At 42.4% G+C, this 14,731-nt stretch overlaps 1 protein-coding gene across 3 annotated transcripts in view; it reads right to left on the bottom strand.

The window, feature by feature from the left end:
• The window catches only part of LOC117529029 (poly [ADP-ribose] polymerase tankyrase-1), a 211,339-nt gene that overhangs the window by 27,524 nt on the left and 169,084 nt on the right, over positions 1-14,731 (bottom strand). For all 3 annotated transcript variants that reach the window (XM_034191721.1, XM_034191719.1, XM_034191720.1), the window contains 2 exons: positions 14,399-14,564; positions 152-371 (listed from right to left, as the gene is read on the bottom strand). In XM_034191721.1, the coding sequence (XP_034047612.1) occupies positions 152-371; positions 14,399-14,564 (386 nt within the window). The remainder of the gene's footprint in view (positions 1-151; positions 372-14,398; positions 14,565-14,731) is intronic.

The following is a 14,731-nucleotide window of genomic DNA, read 5'->3' as shown; positions in this document are numbered from 1 at the left end:
ATCAAGAAATAAGCACTGACACCTAATAGCCTCAGGGCCAATATGGGACTTACTTCTTCTCTTCTTCTTCATACCTAGACTTTAATCTTATCTGAATTAAGATAAACAGTAATTAAAAAGCTGCAGTTAATTTTGAGTAAAGGACCTTTACCTGCGAGGTGCAGCGGGGTTGAGTTGCGTCCCTGTGTGTCCCTGCAGTTAATATTGTCGGGGCTACATAACTTCTGCACCCTGGCCAGGCAGCCTTTCTTAGCAGCATCCAGCAGTGCCGCATCTCCTCTCAGAAGATCCTGGATGTCAGTGTCACCGTCCTTCACCAGGTCCAAGGGTGTGTTGCCGTCACGGTTCTTTTTGGTGGGATCTGCACCGTGCTGAAGGGAGAGGTAGGAGGATGGAGTGTAGAACAGAAAGAAGAAGAATTAAAAACATGAATTTCCCCCTGTAAATCCTATTTCAGCAGAAAATAAATGTAATAATAAACATTAAAATTATGGCCACTGAATGCAAGTACAACAAGTTACTGATCAATGACTTCCTTCAAAAATAAATAAATAAATCACAAAATGTCCAAAGCCCAGAGAAAGCATTTCTCTCAGTTGAGGGAGAGACAATGGCAAGAGAAGAGTGAGAAGAGGATGAAGGGAATTCACTAGAGAGCAGAAACCAGGGGGGGAGAGAGAGAGAGAGAGACGAGAGAACAAGAGAGAGAATGGGAAAACAAGAAAGGGAGCAGGAGATAGAGAGAGGTGAAGACAGGGTATTGGTTGAAGTTGAAAACACCACACTTCCTCATCACTCAACGGTCTCTTCAGTCATTCCAATGTCTGTTTTGAAATCTGCTCATTTAAATTTGATGTTGTGGGACCGACGCCTTCCCCTGGGGATCCAGAGCTGGCTCAAAAACTTTTTCATGCCTGTTCCATGGCTGCACTTGATTTTTAAAAGTGTTGAATACACACATGCTTTATGTGTTTCCGTTACTTTCTTGGCTGCTACTGCAATCATACCGTCAAAATTTGAAATTGATCGTGCAAATTGTTTTTTTTACTGCACCTATTTTTATGAAGCTGCATGACAATCACGTTGCTTTTTTTAATTATTGATTTAAAGCACTGACTTAGAATGTTGTGTGTTTGACATTCCTGCCTTTTCTTTAATAAACCAAAGAGCCTTTAGCTTGAAAACCGCCATGATCAGGATGAGCAATAAACAAATTTTAAGCTGATTTTTAAAATACTGAAAGGACAGAAACCTGTAGGATCTCACACGTCATTACTAGATCACAAACAGGATGTCATGCTGTGTGACTGAACAACATAGAGTAAAATTTAGTTCCTAAAGGCTTGACAACTACTTCTCTCTGTATGTGGAGATAAACCAGTTGCCCCACCCACCTTTAGCGGGTACAAAAAGCTGCTGAAGGCATTTGACTCACTCAGAATTAGGAATTGCTTACTTACAGGTCCACAATTATTTTGACCTCTTTTTTACTGGCAGCACAGTGACACTGTAGTCAGCACTGATGCCTCGCAGCAAGAAGGTGGTGGGATTGCTTCCCACCCTTTCTGTGTAGAGTTTGCATGTTCTCCACGTGTCTGGGTGGGTTTCCTCCCACAATAAAAACATGCTTATTTAGGGTCCGCTCCTTTCTCTTCCCCTGACCAAGGCAGCGTCTACATCTGGAGTTGGTCCCTGGGAGCCAGACTATGGCTGCCCACTGCCCCTAGTGGTTGGACTGTGCCTAACTGTAATTAGAATGGTCAAATGCAGAGGATCATTTTGTTGTATGTGTATATGTACAATGATAATAAAGTCTATATTACTATTAATTATTATTATTATTCCTGTGAGTTTATCTCAGGATTCTGCTCCTTGTCCTTAAGGGATGAACAGTTTAGTTCCTCCTAAATCTCTGACCTTTTGAAACCCCTATATTCCTTCCAGGTCTCTCAGGTCAAAGGCGGCTTTGCTGTGTGTTCCTACATCCACTTTTGTAATCCTGAGACTGTGGGAGAATCTGGTACTGATAATCAGAACTTGTCACCCACCATCTGTCTCATCTCAAAACACACATTTACATCTCATAACAATGAGGTGTGTTATCTCTATGTATACCTTTGTTCAACAATAGCATTACATTAAAAAAAAACAAAAAATCCAACTTGAACAGTTTCTCATCTGTCACTATTTTTAAGCCTCTAGAGTCCACAGTGTTGTGAGTAAAGCAAAAACAAAGCTGCTGGGTCAGATGGTGTTCCTGGATATGTGCTGAACTTGTACACTGACATACTGCTAAAGAAGTCATTTTAAACATCTTATACTACAAGCTATCAGTGAGTGCTACTTTCAGGAAAACCTTGATCCTGTCAGCTCTGTATCAATACTATTTATTTATCACCAACCGGTCACCCAGATGGTGCAATTAACACCATTCTTAGCCAACTAGACAACAAAGCTGAAGACTAATCATTGTTCTGGAACATGGTGAATATTTCACCCAAACTGGAGTGCTACAAGGCTACATGCTGAGTCTTCCTCCACTCTCATGAAACTCATTGTCTATTCTCAAAGCCCAGAGTCAGTGAAAAGAAACTTAACAACATATTGTCAGGATATGGTGCCAACAACTTTAATACTTAGCCTTTAACATTGGGTAAAAAGAACAAATCATATCGGTATCAAAAAAACAGACAAGCACAAAATGCAGCCCTATCTGCACTAAGTGGGATAAGGTGAAGAAGGCCCCAAAGGTTCTGGTTCCTTGAGGAGTTTTCATAGGACATGGACTAATTGTCTGTTCACGGCTGAGAAATCATCTAAAGCTCGACAGAAATGACACCCTGGTTTGCAAGACCAGTCATCATGTTCACCTTAATGTTAGTGGTGATCTTCCAACCCATCCGCACAGTCATTTAACGGATTTCCTTCCTTAGAAGTAGATATTGATTATAGTTAATCACCATGAAATTAGTTTGCAGAGTTTTGAAACTTGCTGCAGATAGATAACCCATCTACAGTAGCTACCAATTATTTTCATCATTGATTAAATGATTAAATGTTTAGTGGCCCTTTATAGCCTCCCTGAGGAGTGAAAACGTGGCTGTGAATGTTCATCAGAGTGCAACTAAAACTACAGTGCATAACAACATAGTGCTAAAGCTGCACAACTCCAGGACAAAACTTACTTTAAGTTGTGAAAGCATCTGAGTCTCATCTTTGCAGGGGTGTTCCAAGTCCATATTTTGGATTGTATTAGATATCAGAATTTTTTGAAAAACTGGGGACCTTCTTCAGGTTTTTGCTACTGTTCGACAGTATTCACAAACTGTGAACCGAACATAAAATTCAAACAGGTACATTGATCAGTTATTCCGCCTACAACTATGTCATGTCAGTCACATCACAAAGATAATGTCCCTGTGACCAGTTTTGCAAGAGCCCGGTGACCTTTAACTATTACGAGAGTTTGAAGACAAAGAACGACCCATAAACAAAGTGTAATTTTAACAATTTAATAAATTCTTTCAGCTTCTCCCTTTATGCACAGGGTCATTACAGTGGATCCGGTATGGGTCTGCATGTTGTTTTGGTGCAAATTTTACACTGGATGCCCTTCCTGTTGCAACACCACATAACAGATTTACAACATCAGAATCGAGCTATCAACCTATCACAGTACATTTTGATAGATTCGAGGGTGTTTATCAATGTAGTTCTATCAATTAGTTTAAAAATGTATTTTTCTACTTGTATCGGTAAATTGTTAAAACTGTATCAGATAATGATGCTCTTCCTTCATTTTCCTTTCAGGGAGTAGAATATTTTTCTCGACGCCGAGCTCCTCCCGAGTGACCGAGCTCCTCACCCTATCTCTAATGCCGCGTTAACACTGGGCGCGATCAGACGCTACAAATTTGCGGGGTTCGCGTGGAGACGGACGCGCCTCCTTCGCCCGGTGTGTCACTCTGCTTTTGCTGCGAAAATTCACCCCGGCGCGTCATCAAATAGGAGCTTCCACTCTGCTCGCCGGCTATGGTTGTCAGTCAGGTTAACATGACGGACCTTGATCACACGGAGCGAGTTGTTGTGGAAAGCTCCCAATACAGGGAGTATCATTATTTGCTGCAGGAGCTGCGTCTGGATGACGGCCGCTTTCAGCGGTCCTTCCACCTCTGTGGGACCCAGTATGAGGACCTCCTGTCCCGTTCACGCGTGCACATGTAAACAATAAAAAAAAAAAAAAAAAAAAAAAAAGAAACTCCACTGCCTGCTGTGGGGCTGCAGCTCACTCTTCCCCCCGAAAAACTCTGTCATAATTGTGTTTAGAAACCAGTCACCATTTGTTTTATTATACATCTGTGTAGTTAATTAATAAAATATTCTCCACAGATGATTCACTCGCATGCGCACATAAGAACAAACAAAACAAAAAAAAAACTCCACTCCCGCTGCTGCAGGGCTGCTGCTCGCTCCAAAAACTGTCATAATTGTGAAATAAAGGACAAAAGAGACATAAGTCCTGCTCACAGGCTGCTACCAGATACAGGACATGTTCATATCTTCAGTCAAACGCCAGACATCTCCACGTCACTACATATTCAGTCCCTGATTGGTCATCGCGGCGCGTCGAGATGAAAAAGTTCAGATTTTTCAACTTGGGGAGGAGGGAAACGCGACATGACACGATGCAATATCGTGCCACAAACGTGCCAATCGCTCAAAATCGCTTCACTCACGTCGCTTCATTCGCATCCATCACGTCGTGCTGCGTGACTTGGTGCCAAAACGCGTTGTTCCATAGGCTTTACATGGCAACCTGTCACTGCTGTTGCTCACGTCGCGCCCGGTGTGAACGCAGCATAAGGGAGCGCCCAGCCACCCTGCGGAGGAAACTCATCTCGGCCGCTTGTACTCGTGATCTTGTTCTTTCGGTCATGAGCCAAATTTCATGACTATAGGTGAGGGTCGGAACGTAGATCGATCGGTAAATTGAGAGCTTTGCCCCCCTGCTCAGCTCTCTCTTCACCATGATGGTCCGATACAGCGACCGCATCACTGCAGACGCTGCACTGATCCGTCTGTCAATCTCACGCTCCATCCATCCCTCTCTTAAGAACAGGACCCCAAGATACTTAAACTCCTCCACTTGAGGCAAGGAAAACTCCTCCACTTGAGGCAAGGACTCTCCACCGACTTGAAGAGGGCAAAGCACCTTTTTGTGGTCGAGAACCATGGCCTCAGATTTGGAGGTGCTGATTTTCATCCTGGACGCTTCACACTCAACTGCAAACTGCTCCAGTACACGCTGAAGGTCCTGATTTGACAAAGCCAAGAGAATCACATCATCCACAAACAGCAGAGATGAGATTCTGTGGTTCCCAAACCGGACCCCCTCTACACCCTGACTGCGCCTAGAAATTCTGTCCATAAGGGTAATGAACAGAACCTGTGACAAAGGGCAGCCCTGGCGGAGGCCAACGTGCACTGGAAACAGGCTTGATTTACTATCGGCAATGCGGACCAAGCTCCTGTTGCAGTCGTACAGGGACCGGATAGCCCTTAGCAAAAGACCCCGGACCCCGTACTCCCGGAGCACCCCCCACAGAACGCCTCGAGGGACACGGTCGAACGCCTTCTCCAGATCCACAAAACATGTGGACTGGTTGGGTGAACTCCCATGAACCCTTTGCACCCGATGGAGGGTGTAAAGCTGGTCCAGTGTGCCACGACCAGGACAAAAACCACACTGCTCCTCCTGAATCCGAGGTTCAACTATCGGTTGAATTCTCCTCTCCAGTACTCTGGAATAGACGTTACCGGGGAGGCTGAGGAGTACGATCCCCCTGTAGTTGGAACACACCCTCCAGTCCCCCTTCTTAAACAGAGGGACCACCACCCCGGTCTGCCAATCCAGAGGCACTGTCCCCAACTGCCACGCGATGTTGCAGAGACGTGTCAACCAAGACAGTTCCACAACATCCACAGACTTAAGCTACTCCAGACGGATTTCGTCCACCCCAGGAGCCTTGCCACCGAGGAGCTTTCTGACCACTTCGGTGACTTCGGCCCAGGTAATGGATGAATCCGCCTCCGAGTCCCCTGTCTCTGCTTCGTCTTCGGAAGACGTGACGATGGGACATCTCTACATACGCGCTCTGTGACTGGGCCGTCAGGCCACCCGCCGTCGACTGCCACCCAGTCCTCTCTGCACCCGACCCCCCATGGCCCCCTCTGCAGGTGGTGAACCCACAGGAGAGCGGGCCCACGTCGCTCTTTCGGGCTGGGCCTGGCCGCGTGCCGTGGGCTAAGGCCCGACCACCAGGCGCTCGCGCACGAGCCCAAACCCCAGACCTGGCTCCAGGGTGGGGCCCCGACTCCACCATACCGGGTGACTTCTCGGTCCTTGATTTCATACTGGTCATTGGAGCTTCTGAACTGCCCTTAGTCTGACCTGTTGCGTTCAATCACAATCTCATCTGTTGTTAAAGGGCACATCAATGATGGCAATAAGCCAGTTTCAAGTTTAAGCGCTGCAGGGGTTGCTGAGTAAGTTCAAAGGTCAAGTCATACAAATCGTGCATTCACAGGATCACAAACACAAAGCAAATGCACAAAAATGAAATAAATAAAACCCCAAACACTGTCACCGTCTTTATCAAAAGCAGTAAATTGCAGTATTAATAGTCACAGTTTATCTCTATTTATAAACTGTTACAGGAATGGCTTATCCGTGTTGTGTTCGTAAACATTACACAAACCAAAATGAACAAACGAAAAATAAACAAATAAAAAATAAAATTACAAACAGTCATCATCTTTGACCAAAGGAGTTCATTGCAGAATTAATAGTCACAGTTTATCTCTATTTATAAACTGTTACAGGAATGGCTTATCCGTGTTGCGTTTGTAAACATAACACATACCAAAACAAACACACGAAAAATAAACAAATAAAAATAAAATCCCAAACAGTCATCATCTTTAACAAAAGCAGTAAATTACAGAATTAATAGTCACAGTTTATCACTGTATTATAGTTACAAACCATTAATGGTTCACCTGTATCTCGTTCGTTGTGTTGCTTCAAAAATAGTGTCTTCTTACCAGCGTCGGCAGTTTGATTGTATGCACTGAGCTGTGAACAGGAATGGTTAGCTAGCTCTCTGCGCATGCGCACTGATAAACTCAAAACGGGTTTATAAGAGTGGGAGCAGTGCTTTCCTTCTTGCCCACCCTGGTATTTTTCCTTGATGCACTCTGACCTTCTTCTGTAACCTTGAGTCCACCTGTGCTCTTCTCTACTGCACATTTACACTTATTACTGTTGCTGCATTGCTGCTTTTAATTCATGCACGTGGCAAAAACGACCTCAAATACAATGACATCCTACAACGAACACGGCGGTACAGCAGGAGGTCTGACTCGGCACACGTCCCCCTGTGGTTTCTATTGTCTGTTGTGTTTGTCTTCTAATGTGAAGTCAGCAATGGTGACCGAATAACTTATGCAGCCCCCACATGGTAACAGCGCAGCGGTGGCGCAGCCTCATCTGGATGTGTGTGTATGATGGCAAAAAATAAAAACCCAAACAGACTGTAACAAACAAGACAAGGCAAAAAATAAAAACCCAAACAGACTGTAAGAAACAAGACAATCAGGTGTCACGCAACGGCTGATTCCAGCTGTGTAATATGATTTGTCAAAGTTTATTCCAACTGTGCCGACAACTCCCCGAGGCTACGACGAGTCGCATCTTTTACTGAATGCGGGTTTCCGACTGGCAAATGAGCAAACTGATATTTTGGAGAGAATTTCACAGGTTCCAGAGCATGAATTCCACTCAACAAGCAGGAGGCTTGTTGGTTTATACACCGTGAGCAACTGCCATTATTCACAGGCCATTCAGGATGCTGGAGGACATTCTTCTTATTCATTAGAGACATCACTTCATCTCGGCAGTACTTTCTTCAAAAGGCAGGCAGATAACTGGCACTCAGTGTTTCAAAGACCCATGATATAAATGGAAGGGGGGGGGGGGGGGTGCAGGAGAGATTAACATTTGAATTCTACACACTTTAATTTCTCAGAACTAGATTAAGAAGATTGCACGCTGCGTGCTTATGTGTGCTGATGAAAATACAGCATATACAACCCCTGGCAAAAATTATGGAATCACCGGCCTCGGAGGATGTTTATTCAGTTGTTTAATTTTGTAGAAAAAAAGCAGATCACAGACATGACACAAAACTAAAGTAATTTCAAATGGCAACTTTCTGGCTTTAAGAAACACTGTAAGAAATCAGGAAAAAAAATTGTGGCAGTCAGTAACGGTTACTTTTTTAGACCAAGCAGAGGGAAAAAAATATGGAATCACTCAATTCTGAGGAAAAAATTATGGAATCATGAAAAACAAAAGAACACTCCAACACATCACTAGTATTTTGTTGCACCTCCTCTGGCTTTTATAACAGCTTGCAGTCTCTGAGGCATGGACTTAATGAGTGACAAACAGTACTCTTCATCAATCTGGCTCCAACTTTCTCTGATTGCTGTTACCAGATCATCTTTGCAGGTTGGAGCCTTGTCATGGACCATTTTCTTCAACTTCCACCAAAGATTTTCAATTGGATTAAGATCCGGACTATTTGCAGGCCATGACATTGACCCTATGTGTCTTTTTGCAAGGAATGTTTTCACAGTTTTTGCTCTATGGCAAGATGCATTATCATCTTGAAAAATGATTTCATCATCCCCAAACATACTTTCAATTGATTGGATAAGAAAAGTGTCCAAAATATCAACGTAAACTTGTGCATTTATTGATGATGTAATGACAGCCATCTCCCCAGTGCCTTTACCTGACATGCAGCCCCATATCATCAATGACTGTGGAAATTTACATGTTCTCTTCAGGCAGTCATCTTTATAAATCTCACTGGAACGGCACCAAACAAAAGTTCCAGCATCATCACCTTGCCCAATGCAGGTTCAAGATTCATCACTGAATATGACTTTCATCCAGTCATCCACAGTCCATGATTGCTTTTCCTTAGCCCATTGTAACCTTGTTTTTTCTGTTTAGGTGTTAGCTTTTCTGTATGTAAATCCAATTTCCTTTAGGCGGTTTCTTACAGTTCGGTCACAGACGTTGACTCCAGTTTCCTCCCATTCGTTCCTCATTTGTTTTGTTGTGCATTTTCGATTTTTGAGACATATTTGTAACCCCCATTACAAATATGGTTCTAATAAATATGAATAAATACATAATTAAAATGTGCACTTAAAAACAGTTAAAAACTACATGATACATAAATAAATAGTGACTGCATAAATAATTCATAAGTTATTATTTTATTTCAAAAAGAAATAGTAAAGAGAGAAACGTTAACCCAGAGCATGCCCCTCCCCCACCTGCCAAGGCCCAGTGCACCCGCAGCCAGCAGAGAGACGCAGAGCAGCAGTTTGCTATCAAAAACACTCAGAAAACTACTAAAGTTTGGTGAAAACGTAAAACCTGGCCTGTAAGGAGGAGGAGTGCACTCTGGTTTTTAAGTAGCCTTCCGGAGGCAATTTGGTGAGTTTCGTTTAAGGAATACCGCTTTTCTCAAAGTTTTCTGTTAAGTAGCTAACGTTAATATGCATCTCTGATTAGCAGTTGTTGCTGCACTGGTTAAAAAGAGACACTTAAACCTCCGTCTGAAACTGAGGAGAGCAGAGAAACGGTAACTGAACATTATTTGCTCTTTTATTTTCTACTGTGAAGGTTACTCTGTAAATGTATTTTATGTGAAGAGAAACTTTATTTTTATGTTACATATTGCTTTAAGTTTTCTGTCTTGAAGCTTTGATGTCTTCCTTGGTCTACCAGTATGTTTGCCTTTAACAACCTTCCCATGTTGTTTGTATTTGGTCCAGAGTTTAGACACAGCTGACTGTGAACAAACAACATCTTTTGCAACATTGTGTGATGATTTACCCTCTTTTAAGAGTTTGATAATCCTCTCCTTTGTTTCAATTGACATCTCTCGTGTTGGAGCCATGATTCATGTCAGTCCACTTTGTGCAACAGCTCTCCAAGGTGTGATCACTCCTTTTTAGATGCAGACTAATGAGCAGATCTGATTTGATGCAGGTGTTAGTTTTGGGGATGAAAATTTACAGGGTGATTCCATAATTTATTCCTCAGAACTGAGTGAGTCCATATTTTTTTCCCTCTGCTTGGTCTAAAAAAGTAACCGTTACTGACTGCCACAATTATTTTTCCTGATTTCTTATAGTGTTTCTTAAAGCCAGAAAGTTGCCATTTGAAATGACTTTAGTTTTGTGTCATGTCTGTGATCTGCTTTTTTTCTACAAAATTAAACAAATGAATGAACATCCTCCGAGGCCGGTGATTCCATAATTTTTGCCAGGGGTTGTATTATGACCAAGCCCCAACCTCCTGAAAAATTAAGCCAGCACTCATAGTGCCAAATATTGCAGTTGCTGGATTCAGTAGTTGTCCTGTGTCCTCAGTCAAAAAATCTTGTAATCTGTAACATTTTGGTCAATGACCCCGGTGGTGTTTGCCGGTCAGCTTCCATCTGCGTTTTCCCACAAAACCAGTATACAGATAATGAACGTTTATCACATGGAAATATAGACCTGGAATGGACGTGCGCACCTCAATCTATTAGTGTCACTCAGGACAGGAAGACGCCATTACTAAGGGTGGAGATGTGCCGATCATCAATAATAAACGGAAAGCTTTTTTTGCACTAGCTTCGCTATTTCTTAATGGATTTTAATAAATGTAGGCTTGTTTTAAAGCCATTTGAAAGCTCTTTCCAATGAACATATGCATGTGTGGGTGAAAAAAAAAACGTTTATGTAAAATGCAAAAATTTGGGGAAATTATGACAAACTGTGCGGCTTTTCTCTCTCTATTGTCGCTATTTGTTAACAGATTTTAATAAAAGTAGGATTGTTTTAAAGACCTTTAATTGCCCTTTCTAATAAACCCATACATGTCTGGGTAGAAAAAAAATGTTTTATGTAAAGTGTGGAAATTTGGGGAAAATATGCCATTCTGTTAATTTATACTGTGAGTTTTGTTTTCCTGTCATCATAATTCTCGATGGATTTTTATAAATGAAGCCTTGTAAGTTGTATTCATGCTGATTAAAAGCTCTAACAAATCCATACATGCCTGGATAAAAAATCCTTATGTACGAGGTCTATTAGAAAAGTATCCGACCTTATTATTTTTTTCAAAAACCATATGGATTCGAATCACGTGTGATTGCGTCAGCCAAGATTGAACCTTCATGCGCATGCGTGAGTTTTTTCACGCCTGTCGGTTGCGTCATTCGTCTGTGAGCAGGCTTTGAGTGAGGAGTGGTCCACCCCTCTCGTCGTTTTTTTCATTGTTTAGGAATGGCTCAGAGACTGCCGCTTTGCTTGATCAAAATTTTTTCAGAAACTGTGAGGGACATCAAAGTGGACACCATTCGAGAAATTCAGATGGTTTTTGGTGAAAATTTTATGGGCTTCAAAGAGATTACAGAGTGTTACTGTCGCTTTAAGGACGGCCCAGAGCAACTGGTGGTGCGCCGCGCTCCGAAGCCGCCATCGACAGGCTGAGCGACCATTTCATTTCTAAACGGATGGCTGTATGGATCCGTGACCATTGTGTGCAATTTCTCTGGTTATCACAAGAGCTGGACATCAACCATTTTCCGGCAGATTTCACTTTTAACAAGAGATTTTGTCATGGAAAGCCGAGCGGAGGCTTTGCGTGTCACGATGGATTCGCTACTGAAGCGAGACAAAACCACCTCCGTTTTGGTCTCACAGGACGGCTTTGAGATGGCGTTCAGACAGCTGTCGGTGGTTTTTCCATCGAGTGATTATCCGAGAAATTGTGGATGTGCCTGGACATGCCAGAACATGTCCTGTGAGGCTTCATCACGGCGTTGCTTTGCGCCATGCGGCACCGCCGCGATGCGCAGAATTCCTCCGCACGTCTGTCTCAATGTGCCGAAAAAGTGCTGATGTCCACGTCTTTTCACAATTCCTGTGCTAGTCAGATGACATCCCAGATAAAACACAGCGTCCAGTTTGGAAATGAACGGCACATTCCACTGTTACAGGAGTTTTTGTCATGGAAAGAGGAGAGGAGGCTTCGCGCGTCACGGAGGTGCTGCATGGCGCAAATCAAGGCCCGCAATGCGCACGAAGGTTCAAGCGTGGCTGACGCAATCACACGTGATTCAAATCCATATGATTTTTGAAAAAAATAATAAGGTCGGATACTTTTCTAATAGACCTCGTATTAAAATATAAAGCTGAAGTGTGTCTTGCCATTGTGGTCATTTACCTTGCTGTTTTTTCTACTGTAATATTATTGCTAGTCTTTTAATGACAACAACATATATATGATTTTTACTAACATTTTATTACAAGTAGATATAAAGCCATTCAGAATTTATGACTTTTGACCCTCAGTCTGGGTAAAAAGTACCTCCTCCATCTCCTCCAACCACACTATTAAAATTTAAATGCGCCTGTGACCACCATGTACATATCATATTAAACAACAACTGCAAGTATATACATATATAGACATAAATATATTTAAACATTTTTGTTTCCGTATTTGTATGCATGTGAAAGCAGCTTAATGAAAAGAACTTAGGCGTTGAGTTATAGTCTCAGTATATCAATATTAAATTGCGACATAACGACTTTAAAATAGACATTTGTTTTACATACTTACATTAAGGCTACTGTACAGTTCATTTTAGTATTCAAGAATTTGTTTTTGTAGTTGGTGCAGTTGATGGTGAAGCACTGGCTGCCTCTTTCCCCCTCATTTCGCTTCTGTTTAACAGGCTCAAGGCGCTCTCTCCACCCTTAGTAATGGCCGCCATGCGGCACGCCGCTAGTCACGTGACGTCCATTCCAGTCTCTATTTCCATGGTTTATGAGTGCAATGGTAAGAATATTTCATTCGGTAAAAGATGGAATAGAACATGTTGAATGGAAAACATTCATTGTTTGTTTTATATAACACCTAAAACAGGTACCATTTTATAGTTTATTAATTTATAAACAAGAGAAAAGGGACTTACATTTCCAATCCAATCCAATCCAAAATTGCAGTCAACTTGCAAAAACAATCAGATAGTTCATAAACAATCCAGACAATGTAGTCCATAGTTGATGCCGTGCAATGATTTCTTTGTGTACACTGCTGTCTGCTTTTCTCAGTCCAGTGAAAATTTGCGACAGAAATTTTTTCCAAATCCGACATCTGTTCTACTTAGCTCGAGACGTCTGAGTGAATATTGCAAATGCCTCCAGGTGACATACAGCAGAGTGCATTTGGTTTTTCTTTTGTGCTGGAACACTCAGCAACGTCAATAAGCTGCTAAGCGCTGTAGTCACTGGTGTGTGCGCACGATGGTCGGGGCGTGCAATAGTACAAATCATATAGAACCAAATTTTCATGCTAAATGGAGCACAATGGCAAATGAGACAAATGATCAATATCATGTCCCATACAAACCCCCAATCAAATGACAAGATCTATTCAATAATCAATAATAATAATAATCAATAATCACTGTCCACCTTCTGAAATCATCCGGTGTAATTTCTGGATTGTCTATTTCCTCTCAACAAAATGCCCCACAAAGGAACTTGTACCGGCTTCCTACACTCTCTCACATTAAATTCTCTCATGGTGCACTTACAAAAAATATTTTCTGTTATTGATTGCAAATTAAATGCAGTTAATCATGCAGCACTAATGCCTGTATTAATATTCGCATCACCTCGTAGTGAGTGTGTCAGGCCCCCCCACATGCACAGTTTTTCCTTTGGATCTGTATTGATCTCATATATGGCCATAAATCCATGATTCAGGCTGGTAAGACAGCTACAGTTTATTCTGTGAATTCTTTGCACATACAGTTTTTACTCTGAATCTGTAACAGCACAAATGAATTCTGTAGGATATCCAGACAAAAAAAAAAAGACAGCTACACTTTATTAAAATAAGTGTTACTTATTTATCAAACAATGTTCATCTTAGTTAAATCCCTGCCGAGCTGTGATTAAGCAGACAGGAATATTTTTTGCTTAGTGGATGTGCGGTCTGCACAGTCAGCCACCGCCTCAGGTCCAGAGGCGCAAAAGTGGTCAGAACCTCCAGATAAGGTTAGGCTTTGAACCTCGGGTTCCTTTTTGTCTGAGCGCTGAGGATTCTGGCAGAGATGAGAAATGAAATGGCTTGATGGCAATCTTTAAATCTGTCCTTTGCACATCATCGCACATGTACACGTGTCATCACATCCTTCTGCACAGTTTGGACACAGACAGAGGAAGCGTGTGTCATGAATAATGCAAGCCTCACCTTGAGCAACAGTTTGCAGATCTCGTATTTGCCCTTGGCTGCGGCCTCATGCAGTGGCGTGAACTTCCAGAGGTCGGCCACATTGACTGATGCGCCGTGTCTGACCAGCAACTCGGCCACTTCGTAGTGACCATACGAGCAGGCGTTATGGAGCGGAACCAGACCCCTACAGTGCCAGAGAGAGTGGTGACACACACAAAAAATGAATCTGAACGATGCTCAAAGTGTTTCACAAATCAATTTCAGAAATCACTAACTTACTCGGGCTAGAAGAATGTGCTAGTGAACTTTTTTTTTTGTTTCAAAGTGAGTATAGTGTGGCGTCTTTCCAGA

This window comes from Thalassophryne amazonica, chromosome 17, assembly GCF_902500255.1.
Source record: "Thalassophryne amazonica chromosome 17, fThaAma1.1, whole genome shotgun sequence".
Taxonomy (NCBI): domain Eukaryota; kingdom Metazoa; phylum Chordata; class Actinopteri; order Batrachoidiformes; family Batrachoididae; genus Thalassophryne; species Thalassophryne amazonica.
The sequence above is the reverse complement of the archived record's forward strand: the minus strand, read 5'-3'. Positions and strand labels throughout refer to the sequence as shown.